Source organism: Talpa occidentalis, unplaced genomic scaffold (genome assembly GCF_014898055.3).
Source record: "Talpa occidentalis isolate TD23 unplaced genomic scaffold, MPIMG_talOcc4v2.1 talOcc4.12, whole genome shotgun sequence".
Taxonomy (NCBI): Eukaryota; Metazoa; Chordata; class Mammalia; order Eulipotyphla; family Talpidae; genus Talpa; species Talpa occidentalis.
In genome coordinates, this window is record NW_023601212.1 from 55,734,539 (window position 1) to 55,757,177 (window position 22,639).

The 22,639-nt window shown below is 34.2% G+C and overlaps 1 protein-coding gene across 3 annotated transcripts in view; it reads right to left on the bottom strand.

The window, feature by feature from the left end:
* Positions 1-22,639, bottom strand: part of RALGPS2 (Ral GEF with PH domain and SH3 binding motif 2) — a 145,827-nt gene that overhangs the window by 10,564 nt on the left and 112,624 nt on the right. For 2 of the 3 annotated variants that reach the window (XM_037506399.2, XM_054693441.1), the window contains exons 12-17: positions 21,917-22,052; positions 20,990-21,141; positions 17,136-17,190; positions 14,186-14,263; positions 12,528-12,633; positions 8,987-9,079 (exon numbers count right to left, since the gene is read on the bottom strand). In XM_037506399.2, the coding sequence (XP_037362296.1) occupies positions 8,987-9,079; positions 12,528-12,633; positions 14,186-14,263; positions 17,136-17,190; positions 20,990-21,141; positions 21,917-22,052 (620 nt within the window). The remainder of the gene's footprint in view (positions 1-8,986; positions 9,080-12,527; positions 12,634-14,185; positions 14,264-17,135; positions 17,191-20,989; positions 21,142-21,916; positions 22,053-22,639) is intronic. The other variant, XM_037506400.2, reaches the window with a different exon arrangement.

The following is a 22,639-nucleotide window of genomic DNA, read 5'->3' on the forward strand; positions in this document are numbered from 1 at the left end:
TAATAATTTAAATTCCTGCTAAATGGACAACATGGCAGAACAGAGAGGTTCACATCACCCTCTCCCCTAAGCACAACTATAAACAAAAATTAAAAGATTAAGAAATTCCACAACAGAGTTCCAGGATTTTTCCACAGAGGCTGTCCACTGAGATTGGTGGCTTGTTGGAGGGAAGAGGAGGGAGGAGGCGAGGAGAGCACAGCCAGGAAAGCAGATACCCAGCCCCTCAGAGCAATCTGGCAACAGCCACCCGTGACCTCATAGAGCACAGTCATTTTCACCAGAGGGACTTTTCAAAAAGGGAATGCAGGCACATGAGACAGGACTGGCCTAGGTCATGGAGAGTTACACAGCCAGTATGGACAAGGAGAGCTCCCCCTGCAGACAGGCCTTTACTTCCTCCTCCTGGGTGAACTGAGATAAATGAAGCACTGAATGCAGCTTGCTGTGGAGAGAGGAGAGGAGGGAGATCTGATTTACCAGCCTGGAGTCACCCTCACTCCTCAATAAGACTGAAACTAAGTGTAAGTCTCAGCCCCTATCTTCTGCTAAGGTAAAGAAAGAAGAGAAACAAATAAAACTAGACCTGCAGCGGCCCAACCACAAACAAATAAGGCAACACACAAGCTTAGGAAGGAACACCTGACATAAAGGTGGAAAAGTCCAGAGACATGTATGAAGAATACAGAAATTCAGGATCCAAGAGACAAAGAGCTTAAAACAACAATATAAAAAATACTAAATGAGGTACTGGAAGGTCAAACACATGTAGGTACAAGGTAGTAGAATGAAGATGCAGGAACGAAAAGAATTCTTCACCAAAGAGACTGAAGATATTAAAAGAACACAAAAAAGAGATTCTAAATGAAACGGACTCGGTAAAAGACAGAATAAATTGGTAGAAGACAGAATTTTGGAAATTAAAGACTCAAATGTACAAACCACCCAAATAGGAAACATGAAGAAACTCTCTGAGAATTATCAGATTGAATTAGAAGAGGAAATACAGGATAATGCTTAGTCTAGATGATGAAGCGAGAGAAGAAAGCTGAGACCCCATTCAAACAAATAATAATAGCTAAGAATTTCCTGAACCTAAGGAATGAAATATACATGGATGTACAAGAAGCAGAAATAACATCTGAATACAAAATAAACTACCCCAAGATACATCACTGTTAACTCATCAAAAAAAAATCAAAGATAAAAAATAATACAGGAGGCCAGGAAAAAAAAAAAACAACTAAGGTAATTTATAAAAGCATTCAAATTAGGCTTTCATTGTATTTTGCTCTAGTCACCCTCCAGAGGCAAGAAGAGAGTAGAATGAAGTGTTCACAATTCTAAAAGTTAAGAACTGTCAACCAAGAATACTCTATTTTGTAAAATTATTGTTCAAATGGTAAGGTAAAATAAAGGCTTTCCTTGCAAATCAAAACCACAATGACATGCCATCTTACACCAGTGAGAATGGCACATATCAAAAAAAATAGCAACAACAAATGTTGCCGAGGATGTGGAGAAAAAGGAACTCTCCTATATTGCTACTGCTGGTGGGAATGTAAACTGGTCCAACTACTATGGAAAGCTCTGTAGAGATTCCTCAAACTGCTAAAAATGGAGCCTCCATATGATCAAGCAATTCTACTCTTAGGTATCTACCCAAAGGACACAAAAACATTAATTCAAAAGAACACCTGCACCCCTATGTTTACTGTAGCACTATTTACAATAAGTAAGCTATGGAAACAACCCAAATGCCCAAAAATAGATGACTGGTATATATACACAATGGAATATTACTCAAGAATCAAAAAGATAAACTCATGCCATTTGCAGCAAAATGGATGAAGCTGGAAGGGATCATGCTCAGTGAAATATGCCAGAAAGAAAAAGAAAAATACCTGATTATTTCACTTATAGGATGAATGTAGAGGATCCAAATAAGTGATAGGGAAAAAAAAGTTATTGTAATAAAGTGAAAATCAAAATCAACAAGCAACTATAAACGAGAGACATTTTGCAGAGAGGGGAGCAGGGAGTAGGATCAAACAGGTGGGAAGAGCACAGGGGACTGTGGTGATGGTGCATGGGTGAACTGGTGGTGAGAATTTCACGGGGACTATAACCGAGATGAGAAAGCATACATTATTTAAAAAAATGAAGAACGATGTAAAAAATATATAAAATAAAGTAAATAAAAAAATAAAGGCTTCCCCAAATAAACAGAAGGTAATGGAATATACCACCAAGAGACAAGCCCTATAAAAAATGTTCAAAGGAGTTCTACAAGAAAAGAAAAAATGAAACACAAAACCCTGAGCAAAGTGACAACAGAACTACAAAATCAGAAGCAAGAAAAAGAATATCATGAGCCAACAACAACACTAAAGGGGAAAATCTGTACAGTTAAATGTCAGAGTCAATTTCAGCTATAAAGAACTTTTTTTAGACAAAGTAAGTTTGTTATAACCCCTAACCCAAGGGTTAACCACTAACTAAAAAATCTGTATTAGAGGTGCATAGAAGAAGAAATAAAGTGAGAGAATCATTAGGGAAAGTCATCCAAATGTAGGAACAGAGAGAAACATATGGAAAAAGAAACAACAGAAAGACAATTAAAAAAAAAAAGAATGACAGTAAATGGCCACCATATATGAATAATCACTAAATGTAAATAGCCTGAACATACCAATTAAAAGAAACAGAATGACAAATTGGGTTAAAGAAGTTCCAGCATCTCTGTTTACAATCAACACACTGAAAACTGAAAACAAGTAAAAAGTTAGAGCAAGGTACTTCAAGCCAATAACTCAGAAAGAAAAGCAGGAACTGATACTCTCAGATCTGATAAGCTAGACTTCAGCCAAAAAAGTTAATCAGAGTCAAGGATAGACACTACATAATGATCAAGGCAACAATTCATCAATAAGATGTAACTGACATTAATATTTATGCACCTAACACATTAATATATTATGCAGCTAGTAATTATATAAAGCAACTATTAAAAGACCTAAAATAACATATTCACAAAAATACAATCACTGTCCGAGTGTCAACATATCATTGACATGAAGGGATAGATCATCCACACAGAAAACCAACAAGGAAATAAAGCCTTAAGTGAAGTGATGGACAAGATGGGTTAATAGACATTTACAGAGCTTTCCATTCCAAAAGAAATTAATACACATTCTTATCAAGTGCACACAGGCCATGCCCAAGAATAGATCATATAAGCTGGGATACAAAATATGTTTCAGAAAATAAATGAAAATAGTAATTATATTAAGCATCTTCTAGGATTGCAATGATATACAGCTAGAAATTAACCACAAGAAGAAACCCGGAATAAACCAAAACACGTAGAGACTAAATAAAATGCTTTTTAACAACTCCTGGGTCAATGTAGAAATCAAAAAGTATCTAGAGCCTAACAAAAATGGAGAGATAAGCTTCCAGATTTTATGGGACGCTCTAAAAGCAGCACTATGAAGGAAGTTTATATGAATACAGGCCCACATTTAAAAAAAAAAAAAAGAAAAAGAGAAAAATCTCAATCTAACTCTAAGCTGAAGGAACTAGAAAAAGAATGAACAAATATGAAAATCAGTAGAAGAAAGGAAAAAATAAAAATCAGAACAACAACAACAAAAATGAAATAGAAAACAAAAAGACAGTCCAGTAGATCCTGAAACTAAGATCTGGTTCTTTTAAAAACATTAATGAAATTGGTAAGTCCTTAGCTAGACTCATTAAGAGAGACAACCCAAATAAATAGAATCGAAAATGAAATAGGTGAAATCACAACAGATGCTGCAGAAAAACAAAGGGTCCTAAGAACCTATGAACATCTCTATGCAAGTAAACTGGACAACCTAGAAGAAATGAACACATTTTTAGATACATACAACCTTTTAAGACTAAACCAGGATGAAACAGACATCAACAGTCTAATCTCAGAAAATAAAAGGGAATTAAAAAGGTCTCCTAAGAACAAAAGACCAGAGGGCCTCCCTGGTGGCGCAGGTGGTTGAGTGCAGCGCTGTGAAGCGGTCAGCAGCCTCTGCAGTGCTGGTTCGATCCCCGCTGGCCTCGGAGCAACCCACATGATGAGCGGACCTCTCCTGTCTCCGCCGGACGCTGCTCCCCCCAGCAGTGTATTTTGTTAGTCTGCCCATTTTGTTCCCTGCTGTGTCTCTGGTGAATCCTTTCACTCTCCAGCGCACGCATCTGCCTATACCCGGCTCTTGTATAAATAAAATAAATCTTGGGCCTCCCCAGGTGGTGCAGCGGTTTAGCGCTGGGCTGTGAAGCTGCCCGCAGCCTCTGCAGCACTGGTTTGATCCCCAGCCACCAGTGAGGGTCCCACATAGCGCGGCAGACCTCTCCTGCTGGGCCTGCTTCCCTCAGCAGTGTGTTTCATTGGTCTGACAGTTCGGTTCCTGACTCTGGTGAATTCTCTCACACTCCCACACTTCTGACTGTACCCAATGCTTGTATAAATAAATAAATAAATCTTTAAAAAAAATAATAAAATAAATCTTAAAAAAACCTGAAAGACCAGAACCTTCAAAGAGGAACTAATACCAATCCTATGCATACTCTTTAAAAAATATGAAGAGGGAACAAAGTTCCCTAACACATAATGAGGCCAATAATTACCCTGCTCCCAAAACCAAACAAGAACACAAGAATGAAAACTATAGGTTGATATCCCTGATGAGCAAGATGCAAAAATCCTCAACAAAATCCTGGCAAACTGAATACAGTAAAATATTAAGAGAATCATCCACCATGATCAAATAGGTTAAAGTCCAGGGATGCCAGCCTGATTCAATTTATGTAAATCAATGTCATTCACCAGATAAACAAAAAGCAAAAAAGAATCCCATGATCATTTCAATAGACACCAAAAAAAAAAAAAAAAAAAAAAAGCACTCAACAAGGTTCAACATCCATTTATGATAAAAACTCTCGATAAAATAGGAATAAATGGAACTTACCTAAACATAATAAAATTCACATGAGTGCTAACATTGCAATCAATGGTGAAAAGCTAAAAGCGTTTCTGCTACGATCAGAATAAGGATGTTCACTGTCACCTCACTGATCAACACAGTATTAGAAGTCATAGAGCAATTAGGGGAGAAAAAGATATAAAAGGAATCCAAACTGAAAAAGAGCGAAAGTATCAGTATTCACAGATGACATGATAATACACAGAGAGAACCAAAAGACTACCAAAACTGCTAGAAATAATCAGTGAATACAGTGAAGTGGCAGGATACAGAATCAATTGCATTTTTATATACAATGAATTAGAAGAGAAATTAAAAAAACAATCCCATTTCTTTCATACCCGAAAGAATGAAATATCAGGGAGTAAACTTAATGAAGGAAGTGAAGGACATATACACTGAAAACTTTAGGACTTTGTTAAAGGAAAAGAAGACATGAAGAACTGGAAAGCTATCCCATACTCATGGACTAGAAAAATCACCAGCATTAAAATGGCCATATCACCAAAAGCAATTTATAGATTCAATACAACACCTATCAAAATTTCAATGACATTTTTCAAGGAAGTACAATTATAAAATTTGGATGTAACCACAAAAGTCTCTGAACAGCCCAGCAATCCCAAATGAAAAGTGGAGATATCCCACTCTTTGACTTCAAACTATACCAACAGAGGTAATCAAAACAGTACGAAATTGGAACAAAAACAGAACCAGACCAATGAAATATGATAGAAAGTCCAGAAATAAAACCACACAAATACAGAGTTAAAGGTCAAAGGAGTCATGACCGTACAATGGAGAAAGGAAAGCTAATTAATAGTGCTGGGAAACATGGAGAGTCACATACAAAAAATGAAACTACATCCATATTTAAGTACATGCACAAAAATTAATTCAAAATGGATTCTAGATTTTGATATAAGAAATGAAACCATAAAATACTTAAAATATAGGACATACACAACAGGACATCTACTTCAAAGACATATTTGAAGATGCAACTCCAATGGCAGGAAAATAAAAGCAAAAATAAACAATCTCATTAGATTAAATGAGAAAGATTCTTGTACTTCAAAAGAAAGCATCATAAAAACAAAAAGGTAATCTAGAGACTGGGAGAAGATATTTACATACCACATATCTGACAAGGGGCTAATTTCCAAAATAAACAAGTACTTACACAACCAACCCAAAAAAGACAACCCAATCAAAATATGGGCAAAAGTCCTAAATAGACATTTTTCTAAAGATGACATTCACATGGCATACAAGCACATGAAAAATTGTTCAACATCACTATTTGTACAGGCAAATGCAAACCAAACCATAAAATAGCACTGTATTCCTGTAAAAATGGCCTATATCAAAAAGAATGGAAACAACAAATGTTGGTAAGGACATGGAGAGAAAGGAACTCTCATTTACTGTTGGTGGAAATGCAATTTGGTGCAACCTCTACGAAAATGGTACGGAGATTTCCCAGAAAAATAAAAATGGAAATCTCATATAATCCAGCAATACCTCTGCTAGATATTTGCACAAAGAATATGAAAAAACTAACACAAAAAGACGTATGTATGACTATGTTCACAGCAGCACTGTCCACAACTGCCATGTCATGGACCTAAATTAAGCACTTAGCAGATGATTGGATAAAGAAATCGTGGAATACATACTCAATGAAACACTAATCAGCTATTAAAAAATATAAAATAGTGCCTTTTGGGACAAAATGGATGGACTCTGAGGTGATTATACTAAGTGAAATAAGTTAGAAATGAAAAGACAGACAAAAGATGGTTTCATTTCTATGGGATACAAATAACCAAAAAACATACTGGCAAAACACAGCAAAAACAATTCTTAGACTTCGTGAAAAATATACCAGCCACCAGAGGGAAGAGGGGAGAGGGAGAAAAGAGGAGAGGAAAGGGATAGGGATTAGCATGGGAGGTTTGGGAGAGGGTGGGTTAAGTATGTGCATAGTAAGTTACTGACTGTAACGACTGACAAAAAAATATTTCTGCTAATTGTGGATGACAGTCTGTTTTTTAATACCAAGATTAATGTTATATTTTCACCTTTGATATCCTCCTTCTGCATTTATATACATATATGAGCAGGTATATTTTCATTACTGAGATAATTTTCTCCTCGAGCTTTTAATTTGGAAAAAATTCAAACTACACAGAAGTTTAAAGAATGCTAACATGATAAGTCACTATATCCTCAATCTATACTGCATTGCTTGATTACCCTGAATATTTAAACCTAAGCTGCAGAGAGCATAACATGGAATACTAAATATTTCAAATGTGTATATATTCCTATATACCTATAATGTATCAGCTAAGAAATGTAACAGCTATAATCATAATAAAGTCCGTGTTAAAATTTCTTCAATGTTCCCAATTATGATCTCTATAGCTGTTTAAAGAAACTGACTTCCAAGATTCAACCAAGGTATTCATTTAGTTGTCAAGGTTCTTTAATCTGGTTTTAATCTAAAACAGTTTTTCTGTCCCCCTTTCTCATTCCAGCAGCCAAACTTTAGTCTTAAGAATATAAGCCATTGTAGAATGTCCCACAATCTGGATTTGATTGTTTCCTCATGATTAGATTCAAGTAAAACTTTTGGTAAGAACACTCACATAGTTGGCGCTATGTTTATATAACAGATTTAATCAATTATTTGTTGTTTACACAGTATTTTCTTTAATTTCATATGTATTTTAACTTTCTCTGAAAATGATTTTTTTCCTCCATTGCTTTTCACTTCTATGCCTTATCTCTTCTATTGTAAAAGTGATACTAAACATAATCATGGATTTATTGCTATTCCCTGTATCCTTGTTCTTAAAATTCTTTCTTTAGTCTTAATAATTTTACCTAGAAAAGGAAGAATACAGTCTATTTCCTTGGAACTCAATTTGATTTCCTCACAACCCACTGTGCTCTAATTTCTAAACATTTCATAAATGTTATTTGTCAGAAAAAATCATAGCATCAAAACTCCAAATTATCATAACATATTCTCTAAGAATAAACAGCAAGGCCAAAACGCAAAAAGATTTTTAACACAAGTGTTAAATGACAAATTCAGTTATCCCATCAATTTTATCTAATTTGTCTATTTAGGGAAAAAATTTTTAGTTTGAATAGCTATGTCTTTGTAATAGCCTACTAAGTGGAATCCAAAGTGGCTATGTGAGAAGAACTTCGCTGAATTATGCAAAATCATTTGGCTAATTTATTGAGTAGAAAAAGAACTTTTTCTTACTGGCTCAATCTTTCTTAGTATGGTAAACCACTTAATTTCCCCCAAAGTAGATGATTTAGAAATAAAATTCCTCTCAAAGGAATTTTATTAAAGCAACATGGAAAATTATTCTTTTTAAAGACTGTGTCACTGGCATATAAAAACAAAACAGCATGTAAAAAAAAACAACAACAACAAAAAACCCCAAAACTTTACAGGAAGATTTGGAAAAAAAATTGCATTGAGAGACTTAAGTTATATGAAACCTAAGAAAGTGGAGCACAGTAACTATTGTTTCTCTTCACTGCTTGGAAAAATCACTCAAATCCGATTGACGTAGAAAAGATTTTAGAGTCTGTTCACATTTCTTTCTCATATTACAGATTAAGAATGGAGACTCCAATGCAAAAGTTTTTTACTATTTTCTAAACAAGAAACTCAGTTTTGGGAAGGCTTTGATGCTAAGACAGAATTCAAAAAAGACACTTCCATATAGAAGTTATTCTAAGATCTTCTGTGGAATGGTCTTACTAGCTAAATTAATCCATTACCATACTCATATACAAAAAGTAGTGTAGAACTTCTGGATTAGAATATGGGGGAAAAAAAGCAAACACTTAGTTCCCATTAAGACTACTGTTCTCTTTACAACCATAAAGAGGCTGTGAAACTGTTAACAATTCAGAGGAAGAATACTTACATGTTTTCTTTCTGTAGCCTTTAGAGATTTGGCAGCATAATAAAAAAGTTGTGTCCCACATAAAGCTGCCCAATATTTTGTCCAAGATGCTACCTGGAAAGAACACATGAATATATGAGAGTGTTATCACTTCTGAAATCTTTACCTCAAATATTCCTATCACTTCTATTTAATACAGTATAATACTTTCTTTTAGATAATTCATGATCTCATCAAGAATCCTACCACTTTTTAATATTATCTAGTATTGCCATGCCCTTCCCAATCTGCATCCTCTCTCTCCCTGCTTCATATTTAGCTTATACTATCTGGTCTAGCACATGTACATTCCTTTTCAAATACTTTAATATCTCACTGTTTTCTCTTTCTTGATAAAAACCTAACTCTAGTTAAATCTAACCATCCAATTACTTGGTACAACATCAGAGCTGCTGAATATTGCTGGAGAAATTACCCAACTATATCAACTGATAAGGATTATGACCATCATAATCTTTATTTTCACTCAGTGAAGTCTTTATACACTCTCTGGAGTGAACTACTTCACACTTGCTCTTTAAAATCTTAATATTCTACCCCCTAACAATATCATTGCATACATCCTAGAGAAAAATGGACGGAAATCTTTTGAGGATGGCCACATCTTCTCAGACCACTTCATTTAATTATCTGTGTACAGATTCACATACTCAGTCTTTCTTCCTGCTCTAACACAACAGTTAACTCTACTTCTATCAAAGAAGAAACTACCCTGCTTTTATGCCCTAGATAAGTACTATTTCTCACTTTCTCCAGGAATGCGCTTTTGCAACCTATTCCTCTCTCCAGTGCATCTCAATTTCTTTCTCTATCACCATGATACAGATGTGGGTTAACAATACTATCATCTTTAAAAGTCCCCCTTTAACACATCAGACACCACCAATTTCTCTGCTCCTTTTCACAGGTTACTCTTCCAAGATTGTCTATAATTCCTGATTCCACTTTTGCCCATTTTCTTCTCAACTTACTTCTTTGTGGCTGCTGATGTTATGGTCACTTATCACTAACATTTTATTCAAAGCCTCTGTTCCTATTGTAGTCAGAATTCTTAGCATCTAATATGGCTGGCTACTCGTTTCTTCTTGAAATACTTCAACTGCTAGGTTCCCATGATAATAGTTTATTTTCCTTTCCACACCTTTTATAACAGACGTTTATATGCTACAGAGTTCTAGCCCCAATCCTGTTTTCTCAGCCACACTTTCTTCAAGTAATAACTGTCTATCAATGACTCCCAAATCTCCACCTCTGATCACCGCCTCTGTGCCAAACTTCTAAACGACTTTTCAAAGAGCCAAACTGACATCTCTATTGAAGTCTCTTAAGAATATTAAACTGAAGTTGGCCAAGACTTATCTGCCTCCTCAAAAAATTTCCCTACTTCAATAAATGCCCCCAACAGTCACCTGGCTCAGGCCAAAACCTAGAAGTTGTCTTCGCTCCACTCTTCCTCTTATTCACCACATCTGCTACATCATCAAGCAACCCCTGCCTTTCGCTCTAACTTCACCTCCTTCACTGGCAGGGCTTCAACTATTCAGGTCTTCTGATCTCCAGAACTCCAGCTCTTTACAAGGCCAACCGACCTTCCTTGTTCAAATGCCTCACTTCACCCTGTGATCCTCCACCTTATCTGAAGGGTTTATTTTCTATTTTTCCTCATTGGAACACTGTTGACTGTCGCGGACACTGTGTCACATCTTGTTCGTTGCCGTATCCCTAGTATCTGGCACACAAAGGTGTGGTAATGCCTCAGTGACATGCCATCTGTAGTTCACCAGCAGCCTAGTAATGGTTTTTTGATTTTGTGTGCCTAAGGTTTACTGTCATGTAGTCAACAAAATCACATTACTTACATGCAAACCATTTTATATTGAAGAAGCTCTCATAACTTCAAAAGTTCTAAGTGTGGATATATGTAAATGTATACTGAAATATTATTCCAAATTAGATAAAAATTATATTATTATTTGAGAAAAGAAAAAAATCTGTGAAGCTATTGTGCTGCTATTATGGAAGAACAAATGTGTGTGTGTGTTTAAATAAAATTATGGTTTGAAGTACACTCAATATTTGGGTTCTATTTTATATAGAGAAACAAAACTGCATTACAGATTTAAATAAGCAATTTAGGATTCACAAACCAAAATTGACTGAATTCCATTTTGAGGGAGTTATATTGGTGAAAGACTTCTTAGCAGTACACCCATTCAGGGTTCTCTAAGAAATGGTTTTGCATAAGAAGTACACTGGGGGGCCTCCCCTGGTGGCGCGGGCGGTTGAGCGCAGCACTGTGAAGCTGTCTACAGCCTCTGCAACAATGGTTTGATCCCGGCCGGCCGGTGAGGGTCCCACAGGGCGCGGCAGACCTCTCCTGTCTCGCCCACTGCTCCCCTCAGCAGTGTATTTCGGTCGGTCTGCCTGTTCTGTTCCCCGCTCTGTCTCTGGTGAATCCTCTCACCCTCCCACGACTCTGGCTTATACACGGGTTCTTGTGTGAATAAATAAATAAATCTTAAAAAAAAAAAAGAAGTACACTGGGGGCAAAGATCAGTACAGGTTTACCTTGGTTTAAACACCTTTTTTTTTTTAATTACACCTACAAAGATATTTATTATGTAGTTAAAATCATACTTGAGCATCTAGACAAGATACAGTCAGGAAAAATTATCATAAAATCTAAAAGTATCATCATATTTAGAACCTTTGTTGACTTTATCTTTTTAATAGTAAAAACTTCATGTTACTAGTCTCTTCCAAGCTGAGTAACCATCTTTGTGTGTCCTACACACTTCTTCTTGATGTAACTTTCTAATTTAAAATGCACTGTACTTTAGGGGGAAAAATAACACTCTAATTTTAGAATTCATCAACAATAGAATGGTCTTACTACACATTTACTTGAATAATGAGCCAATGATACAAAATGGGCAGCGGTTTTGTAATCAAGATATTCTTCTGAGTATAAAATTAGATAAAATATCTTCTAAGTTGCTCTCTCACAACATATTAGCTTCTCATTATTTTCCCATTTGTCCATATAACTTGTAAGAACTGAGTATTAAAACTGTGCAATAAAATTTATCAAGAAAATACTAAGAATTTGGTTAAAGATGGCAAGTTTAGCCCACCCTTATCTTCTTCCCCTTCAAGACTTCATAAAAGTCAAGATCCTAAATGATCTGAGAACAAACACACCAAAGCAGAACAGTGTTTACCAGGGAAATGCTCCCAGATGAAAACAGCAGGTTCACAATTCCCTATTGCCCATTACATAGATGAAGTCAAGTTTAAACACTTTTAATGTATGACTTCACTAAATCTATATAGCAGGTATAACAACACTTTAAGAAACATAATTAAGCAAATGTGCATTTTAAATTATTTCAACTTTACTACAGATCTATTTCAATTGTCTAAAAAATATCTTTAATATTTTTTTAGGAGCCTATGAATTTGCATCTTTTTAGAGGTATGTTAAAATATAACAAAATCTTACTGTAGGTTTTTTGCCTTCTTTTAACAAAGTTTTTCTCCTGAGAACACCTTGAATAGTAACAGCTCCTGGATATAAATGTACTGCCAAGTCTTCTGATTCTGCAGAACTGTAATAGTAAAATGAAGAAAATATAAGCGCTTAGTCTATAGTAGTTATCAAGCAGGTATTTACATAAAACAAAATATAATTATTCTTAATTTTAAAATTTATTACTTTATTCAGAATGAGAAGACAATGACAATTAAAAAGGTTTATTGGTCTGATATTTATAAGTTGTCACAAAAGTTAATCAGGAAGTTATTAAAATCAGTAGATGGTTAAAAAACACATTTTAATACATATTTGAGCAAGTATAATTTAGAAAGAATACAGTAATTCACTTTAGCAAATATTAAATTAGGAATTTAAGACTTCTTAACATGTAACACTGTATCACTGCTGTAATCTTTTTTCCCCATTAGAAACTGTAAGTCCTGGTAGGATAGATGAGGATTCTACTTGTTAAAAGTATTTAAACATAAAAAAAACTAAAGCTAAAAATAATTAGTAGAAGTTCAGAAAAGGAAAACAAAAACCTGTACTTAATTCTAAAATAGGTGAAAGAATTAAAGCAACAACATTTAAAAAACTGGCTTGTGCCAGAAATTTAAATGACATTTAAATACTGTCAAAGTGTGTTTGATTATAGCCAAACAGTTCTCCAAGAAAGAAATAATTCTAAAATGCAAGATTTCATTTTCATTTATCTTAAGAAAAACATCACACACAAAAAACATATTTAAATATTTTTCTCCAGTGATTTAAGATTCTGTATTTAAAACAAGAATGACTTCCACAAAACTCAAAACATTCACATTGATAAAACTGTCATCCTCTGGTGATTTGACATGAGCTGTAGAATTCCTTCAAAAGCAAAGAAGTGGTGTTTGCCAGTTTATCCCTTTATGATTATTTAGGTGTCTTCAAAGTGACTTAAAAACCTAAAAAACCACTAGAAATTTCATGATAGAGGTATACATGAGAAGGTCAGACACCATCCAATTGACATAAAGTTTCCTTCTAAAGGTTCTGTTTTGTTGTATTATGAATTGGCTGATTACCTATTACTACTGACCTCCAGCCTCTAATCAATCTACTATGTGAATTTTCTTTTGCAGCCAGTAAGTGCAGAAAGAGATCCAGTTCAACTAGATGAACAACTGAATGAACATTAGTTGAAATACACAACTATTATTTAATGAAATAACTTGTCTAAATTCAGGACCTGCAACTGATCCGAAAAATCATATAAAAAGACAAATCAAATGTAGACTTATTAGTAAAGTAAAATGCTTTGATTGCAGTCTTTGAATAAGAAGCAGATTTTTTGGTACCGCTCACAGCATTAGAAAGAGCGATGTAGTTAAAAAAGCTACCAACTTGAAATTACTTTTAAATGTGACATGAAGATGCAGGCTTTAACAATTAGCTCTGTGGATCAGAAACAATAGTTCAAATTTACCTCTAGATTAAATCTTGGAAAGTTTTCCTGGGCATTTTGTTTAGTTTTAAATTGATTAGTTGAGAAAGAACAGAAGTAATGTGAGACCACACCCATGTAAGCCAATCACCAACACCAGAGGGGAGTTCTGTGACCCCTGAATACAGGGGGATTGTACCTGCTGGCCTTCATGTGGCTTCGATAGCCATTTCGTGCCACTCTTGTCACCGGGCCGAGAGAATGGTATAATCTGTTCCTGTTGAATTCCATTATAAATTGTATATATTACATATACTTTTAATCACCAAATCATAATCAATACCTAGAACAGTATAATAATGTCTGTGTAATCTTACAAAAGGTGAGATTGTGATTGTTCCTCTCTCTTTTTCAAAGCATGCAGCATAGACATAAATTATTTTTCCTTCAACTATTGAGTCTAGAAATACTTACAGGTACTTAGTACATACCACATATTTATATATACACATTAACTTTCACCAATCTGCTAAAATAACTAAGGAGCTATTTATAACCAAATAACATCAAAAGCTGAAAAATACTTCAAAAATTCTTTTGTTATAATTCTAGTTCTTAGATTCCAGTTTGAATATAATACCTGGATTTATATAAATAATTTTCTCTATATGTCCCTATGAAGACACCTAAAAGAAATATGGCATGTAAATTTAATGTGGCCTAACCATTTTATTTTCCTCTCTATCCTTTATATTAAAGCAAGTAAAACTGTGTTTGCTTCGGCAGCACATATACTAAAGCAAGTAAAATTAATAGATGAACTGAGTAATAAATGTAGTATTTCCACAACTACCAAAGTGAATAAATGATAAAATCAATAAATGATAAAGCCGATACATGATAAAAATGGTATGAATTAATATTTGCCCAAAGTGGCATATAATACTTAACAAGGGAAATACACACAACCACATACATAGATAGGCAGACAGACAGACAGACAGACACACACACACACACACACACACACGCGCGCGCGCAGAGATACTGCTAACTTCTTTGCCTGGGAAAAGTCAAAAGTAGCACGGTTGATAAATGGTATTTAAAAGAAAAAGCATTATTTTAGCAACTTAGGGAACAACATGGTTGGTGTCTGGAAAAAGAACAGAAAATGGTATTGTTTAACATTCAGGGTAACTATTTTCAAGTTCACTATCCACAAGTAGTGTTTTAAGTCCTAATTTCTTTGTTACTCTTTATATCTGAATCTAGCTGAGCATCACTGATTTGCTCTCAAAATTTTCCCTGATTTTAACTTGGCACAAGTACAGTAGATTCTTTTAGCTGCAAATGTCTGCAAAGCAATACATTTGTCATAAAAGAAATATCGTTTTGAGATAAGAAGGCAACACAATTAAATACTGTCTTCAACCTGCTGGAATGAGAACAGATTATTTTACACAACCATTCTGGTTACTCACTTATAACACATGCAATCTGTGAACAATTTCGGTCATTAAAATTTTTTATCTAAAGATAATAATACACTCTATAATCAACATCTGATGCTACTACGTTCTTTCTAGAGGGAAAGAACTAAACACAATTTGTACAAATTCAGACAGACAGCCAGAGGCAACTCTTGAGTTTTTCCTGTTTCAGGCAAACCCAAATAAAGAAATTGAAAGTGAAAGTTGTAAGAAAAATAATATGTAAAAACAAGAATTCCCTAAAACAAAGAGAACAAAACTTGATACCACTGACAATCACAGTAGGAAGAATAAAAGATACTTTGAAATACTGGGTTTACAAGTGAAAAATCTTAATCACATAATGACTAGAAATCTTTATGAAATTTCATCAAGAATAAGGATCTAATTTTTCAATGAAACTAGCTAATTCAAATATGATTTCAAATGTATACTTCTAATTGTTTTCTAATTAAAAAGGTATTGATAGGGAGTTATGTAACTAACTATCTTCAACTCCATCAGTTTTAATATGACATTTAAAATTCATTCCAAATGAAACTTAGGCTGCTTAGTTTAAATACAAAGGGCAGGAAAATACTTTGGTCCAAAGTCTTGTATGTATGAAAATGGAAGAATAAAAATAGTTTTAAAAAATGTCCTAGTGGACATTTAGTAAATCACCATTATTTGCACTACTTGACTACATTTTTATGGAGATATTATATTGGAAAATCAAAATAGCACATTTGCTGTAAACAAATAACGGTTTTTACAGTTTATTTTTTTTTTTTTTTTTTTAATAGAGGCATGCTTTATTTATATTATTTGTTTGTTGTTGTTTATACATGCACTGGGTACAGTCAGAAGCGCGGGAGGTGAGAGAATTCACCAGAGCCAGAGCGGGAGCAGAGCAGCAGAAGGACTGAAGTACACTGCTAGCGGGCGGCAGGAGAGGTCTGCGCGCCATGTGGGACCCTCCTCCAGTGGCCGGGGAGCAGCCGGGGATCGAACCCACTGCTGAGGGGAGCAGCGGGCGGCAGGAGAGGTCTGCGCGCCATGTGGGACCCTCCTCCAGTGGCCGGGGAGCAGCCGGGATCGAAACAGAGGCTGCGGGCAGCTTCGCAACCCAGTGCTCAACCGCTGCGCCACCGGGGAGGCCCGGTTTTTACAGTTTAAAACAACAAGGAAAGGAGAAAGAAGGAACCCGAACTTACAGTATTTTAGTATAGATCTGTGTATTCTGTGCAAGCTTTGAGTTAATGAAAATTTAAATTCAAATTTCATGATGCTTTATAGTTTAATTTGAAATTTACAAAGTCATTCTGGCCTTGACAAAGCAGCAGTAAATGAGGTTGATTTTACTAAATGCCTTAAAATTACTGAAATGAACCAGAATTTAAGACAATAATTTTACTTTTGAATACATAAGTTGACTATGACTTATTCTTTTTAAATTACAATTTTAAATATACTAAAATTCAAATGCATGTGTCAAGCCACCAAATAAGCAAATATTTGTTAATTAGGTAAAACTAAATTCCAGAATCAAACAATCAACTTCTAATTTCTGCCACCAGCAGGAAGCTTAAAGTCCCTTAGAGATAAGTAATATTATCTCTTAAAATTCATATTATCATATTTTAAGATGAACAAAGCAATTAAAACAATTTTTCTTACCTTTCAAAAGCAGGCCATGAGGTCTCTTCACTTAGTTCAGAACCATCACTGCTACCTAAAACCAAAAGTGATTCTATTTTTAAACATCAGAATTATAGTTCAGATTTTATATTTCAAAAATAAATGCTATTCTCAAAAAATTACAACCATGTCATTTGTGGGTAAACATTCACATATTAATTCTTCACTCTAATATTACTGCTGTTAGATTTATTCTGCAACATTTTGGGATATAATTGATAAAATTATCTAAATTAATAAAATAGCAAAACACATTTTTGCATGTCTACTTATAACTCAAACTGATTATCAATATCAAATTGATAATTTTTATACCATCGGAGCATGGTATAAAAAGGTGTTTCATAATTTAAGGCCAATATAATTGTGAAATTCTTAGATAATTGTGAAATTCTTATGATATACTTCTTTCCCTTTTGTATTCTTTTAAAAATCCATTACTAACTTATGAATAAAAAGGTTAATGGAATTTAATTTTTGTCTGTAGAGACAAGGTAGAAAAGAATGAAATCTCTATGTTTAAAAAATGTTACTATAGTAATGTAAAGTATTTCTTTGGCCAGAATATCAGTTAAAATAGAAAGTTTTAAATTAGTTGACCAAAAAATTGAGGGGAATGAGGGGAACGGAGAGGTCAAAACAGCTTAGACTGACTTAAAAGTTATAGCGGTAATTCTAGCTCTCAACAAAATTGAGATGATTAATGTGTTCCTTATGTATCGAGCTGAGTTATCTATCAGACTTTCAAAACCAGGGTTCATGAAAGATGCATACTTTTAATGCTAAACAGCACCCATTATACGTGACGGATTAAAACCTCTTGTATGGACTTAGAATGGCTCTACTTAGGTCCCATCCTTCGAAAAACTGAATACCAATCACAGAAGTAATTTTATGTGGCTATGTTGCTGAGAAAATGATGGTAATCTATTGTTGGTATTGGGATCTTATAGGTTATCTTTTAAATTGTAGCATTATGTGGTAAAGACTAGAAATTTAAACATGATTAATATGAATTATTTATAGATAAGATTTTCCAGCAGCTTGGGGTTCGAATAGATATGCCTTCCTTTGCCAGGTTATCTGGGACATATATATTGTATTAGAAAATGTTAGAGGCCAATGTCCTACACAATGATTAGTTTCTCTAGGCCTCCACAGTACAGTAGGCTGATATTGTATATAAAAGTTATAGTAAAGGGAAAAAACCTTTTGTGATTTAAAAAAATTATATACATTTTACTATTTTAAATTAAAAAAATCTTTTAAATATATATATTTGAACATTATGATTTAACTGGTCTAATTACTTTAATATTTTTCAAAAAGAATATTTATAATTGATACTCCAATTTGGATTAAATGAGTCTCTACTCATCTGTTTTCTGAAGTGTTTTCCAAACAGGAAAACACTCATTGTGCTCAACGATGAACACTTTAGTTGTTATCATTTTGCAGCAGATGATATCTATATGTGGCTTGGAGGTGATCTTAGATATAGTGCACATATGATTAATGGCATTTACTATGCCATGAACTGGAAGTATCTGTAAGCTATGACCCAGGAATCTCTGCTGAATCCTGAACTTTAGTTTCCATTTCTTGGGCCCATGGAGGATAGCAGACAGACCCAAAAAATTACTTTGGTGAGTGTTAATAAACTTTTCAATTTTAGCTAGAAATAGTTCTTCATCAATAAAAGTACAACTCCTTAAGAGATGAGCCAACAATATTGGTGGTTGTCCATTTTACTTTTTCTTTTTACCACTTTCAGTCACCTGTCTTTGGATCAACCAACTTCTAACAGTGCCACAATCTGACCAGCAGATCCTTGGAGTCACTTTAGCTGTTCCCAAGCTTCCAGAACACCTATTAGCAAGAAGTGTCAATGATAGAGCTGAGGTCCAGCAACACTTTTGTGATTTTGGTGGTGGGTGTGGTTTAGTAACAACACTTGAAGGGGGAGATCCTAAACCTCTAAAACACAAACAAACAAAAGATGTGTACATATTAACACCTACCATTTATAGTTATAGACTTACTCTCTTTTCAGAATATTAAAGTTTTAAAAAATCAAACCCTGGAAGGTAATGTCTCTAGATAATGTTCTTAATCTACAAAGATGAAACAATCCTTACTATTTACCTACTTAATGGCCCTACATAATTGAAAAATAAACACAAAGGCAGAAAATTAAAATACTCTTAAAGATCTCCAAATTGAGATACTAAGTGAAAAAACTAGGTAACTATCTGTGGGAATCAGACGAACAATTATAGAAACTAGAAGTTGCAAATAAACTAGACAATACAATCATCATTATAAAGCTTACAATGGGATAAAGTCAAATACTATATATTTGACAACTATAATTTTTAACAAATATTTTTTCTTTAGGTGGCATTATTTTGTGCATTATTTTCAGATTGCGGTTGATATTTGCATATTAGGCAACTCAACACTAATAATCATTTTATGTGGCCCACTCTTCTATTTTGTAAATCATTTAATCATTTTCTGTTATAAAAATGGGACCATCAGAGTGAAAAACTGCTGAATGATGCTGGAAAGCTCTTGAAGCAATTTCCTTTTCAGGGTTTAGAACTCAAGGGTTAAGGAAGTCAATATGCTCAATAAAATGAATTTCTGCAATTTGAAAGGATTGTTCATCCCTAATGACGAACTAATAGTAATAGATTTAGCCTGCGAAAAACCTGGGACTTAGTCAAAAAGACGACATTTTCCTTCCATATTTTTTTTGAAAAAAAAAAAAAAAAAAAAAATAGCACCGCACAGATTTTCTAATTATCAAAGAAATAATACACATCTCGAAAATTCAGAAAATGCAAGTTTAAAAAATAAAAACAAATTCCTCTCTTAATCTTGCATTCTTTTCCAGTATGGCCTTGATTTTCTGCTTCTCTTCATAGTAGCTATCTCTATTTCCTCACCTCTCATTCTCTAACCCACTCCCTTCAGGGATTTGCCCACATTACTCTAGGAAGCAATTCTTGTCAAGGTCTCAAATGACTTTTATCTCACTAAATCCACTGACCAATTCCCCAATCTCAGGCTACTTCTCTTTTTTGAATTTCATATTGGCACATTCAACACTTTCCTCCTCCTGAGACACTGGGCTTTCTGATACCAAAACCTCACTCGCTCCTTGACTGGTCCCTCTCCTTGGTAGTTTCCTTTGATAGCCCATCCTTTAAAATGAAATAGAAGCCTAAATGTTAGAATGTCTTATTTGTTTTACACACTCTCCCTAGGGGACCTCAACCAGTGCCATGGCTTGAAATATTATAAATAATTTAACTTCTATCTTTATATCAATAGACCTGACCTTACCCCACTGAGCTCTATATTCAAACATTCATTTACCTACCTGACAACTCTGTGTGGACCAAACATATCCAAAACAGAACTCTCAGTTTCTAAGCTAGTCTTCATAAATACCTTGCAACCCAACAAATGATTGCTCTTCCAGTCTTCTCCACCTCAATAATAGCACAACCACCTAACTTAAGTGTCCTTTTCCTCATCCCCACATTCAAACTGCATGCAGTAATTAATTAAATCAGTCCACATTCTTTTTCCACCATTCTCTGAATGCCTCCCCTTTCGGAATTAAAAAAAAAGGAAGTAATTTTTAAACCATCATGAATTATTAACTTCAGTAGCTACTAGTGAGATGCTCTATATCTAACTGCTACCTTGCTTTTGTCAAATTTTCTTTATTTGTAGTAGGGTTAATAACTTTTTCCACTGGAGTTATAGTAAAAGTTTCATTTTTATGTAAGTTGTAACCCTCACAGAGAAGTATTTCTCACCTATTGATATTCCACTAGAAAGAGTAGAACTTTCAGCATGACCTCGCGATGGTGCATGGGGCTCCATGACGCTATCATCTAACAGATGTCTTGGCCCTGCATTTGGGAATGTTGCACTCTTAAACTCTGCTGTATTCATTTTATGAATGAAACTGAAAATAAAGAGAAATATTTTTACATTTTTTATTACTGTTATTAATTCAGGATATAAAAGATAGTCTTATATAAAGATTCAGGTCATAAAACATTTATCTGCTATACTGAACAATTTCTGAACTCTCATACTAATAATGAACGCACAGGTTTTATCATAATGACCTAAAACAGGTTTAGGGAAAATTTTTTTGGAGACCAGACCATATCTATCTATAAAATGGAGAATACATAAATATCATCTTTAGTCTCAGTTGCACTAAGTTTTTTCATGTTAACTTTTGGAAACTAGTTATTAAATTTTCACACAAATCAGGTGAACCATAGGTTCCATTTTGAGAAAACAATCTTGTAAAGTTAATGAAGTTAAACAACAACTAGTTTCCTTTCCTTTGCATTTAGAATAAAAATAAAATTTTATAGGCCTTAACTTATGGTGATTAAGACAAGCAATGACTGTCTTGACACTAAAGATAAAAGTTAAAAGGAAATGGTATTATTGCTTTCCTGATTTTATTTATAATAACACTGTAATGTTCACTTTATCTCCCCCAAATGTGGAGGTACTGTTGGGAAACTCATTTCCAAATTAAGATACAGGAAGAAATAAATGCTTTTAGGCAAACCTTTATACTGAATTAGAAAAAGCCTATTGTCATACAAATCAAACTATGCAAAGACAGTATTTTCTACTAAGCTAATCAAACAAATAGAAAACAAGTCCATTTAGAAAAAAAACTGAAAAATCTGAAAGACAAAATTAAAAATGCTGACTTATAACCCAAGCTGTGGCACTTCCTATGTCCATGTGGAATAAGGTTTCGAGGGGATGGCGGTGTTTGTGGTAGCAAGGTTCCTTCAGCTGCCACACTTTTTCTTGCACTTTGTGGAGATGCTCCAACTTCAGGACCTAAGAGTTACGTGGAGGCAGAGGGAGAGAGAGTAAAGGGAAGGGAAGAAGAGGAGAGACAGATATTGATTCCAGTAGACCAAGAATTGTTTCATTTTTCATCTTGATATAAAATGTGGTTTGTATTTTAAGATATTAGTTTAGCTCTATTTCATTCACTGAACAGGACAAATATTTATTTTCTAAGACTTAAAACACAAAACCCCAAAACATGAAATTCATTAATTTCTATCTACCATACTTGTACTAAAGAGGCAGTATAACTATTTTCCTCATTTACAGAGGTCAAAATAGAAGAGATAAATTCAGCATCTCATATAACAGATCAAGCCTGGATTAATCACCCAGGTCTTCGGAATCCTAGTTTGGTGCTCTTTTAATTTTTCACATTGATCCCTTAACTCTTAGTTTTAGCTTCCTCTTAGATAAGGAACTTTAGGAGAGATCAAGCATTTGAGTTAGAATTTAGCTCTATATTGACATTGTTCAAACTTATGGAAATAAGAAAAAACTCAAAGTGAATTTGTAAGCTATCACTTTAAGAATAAAGGAGAAGCAAATTTAAGAAATTCAGCCTGAAATGTTTT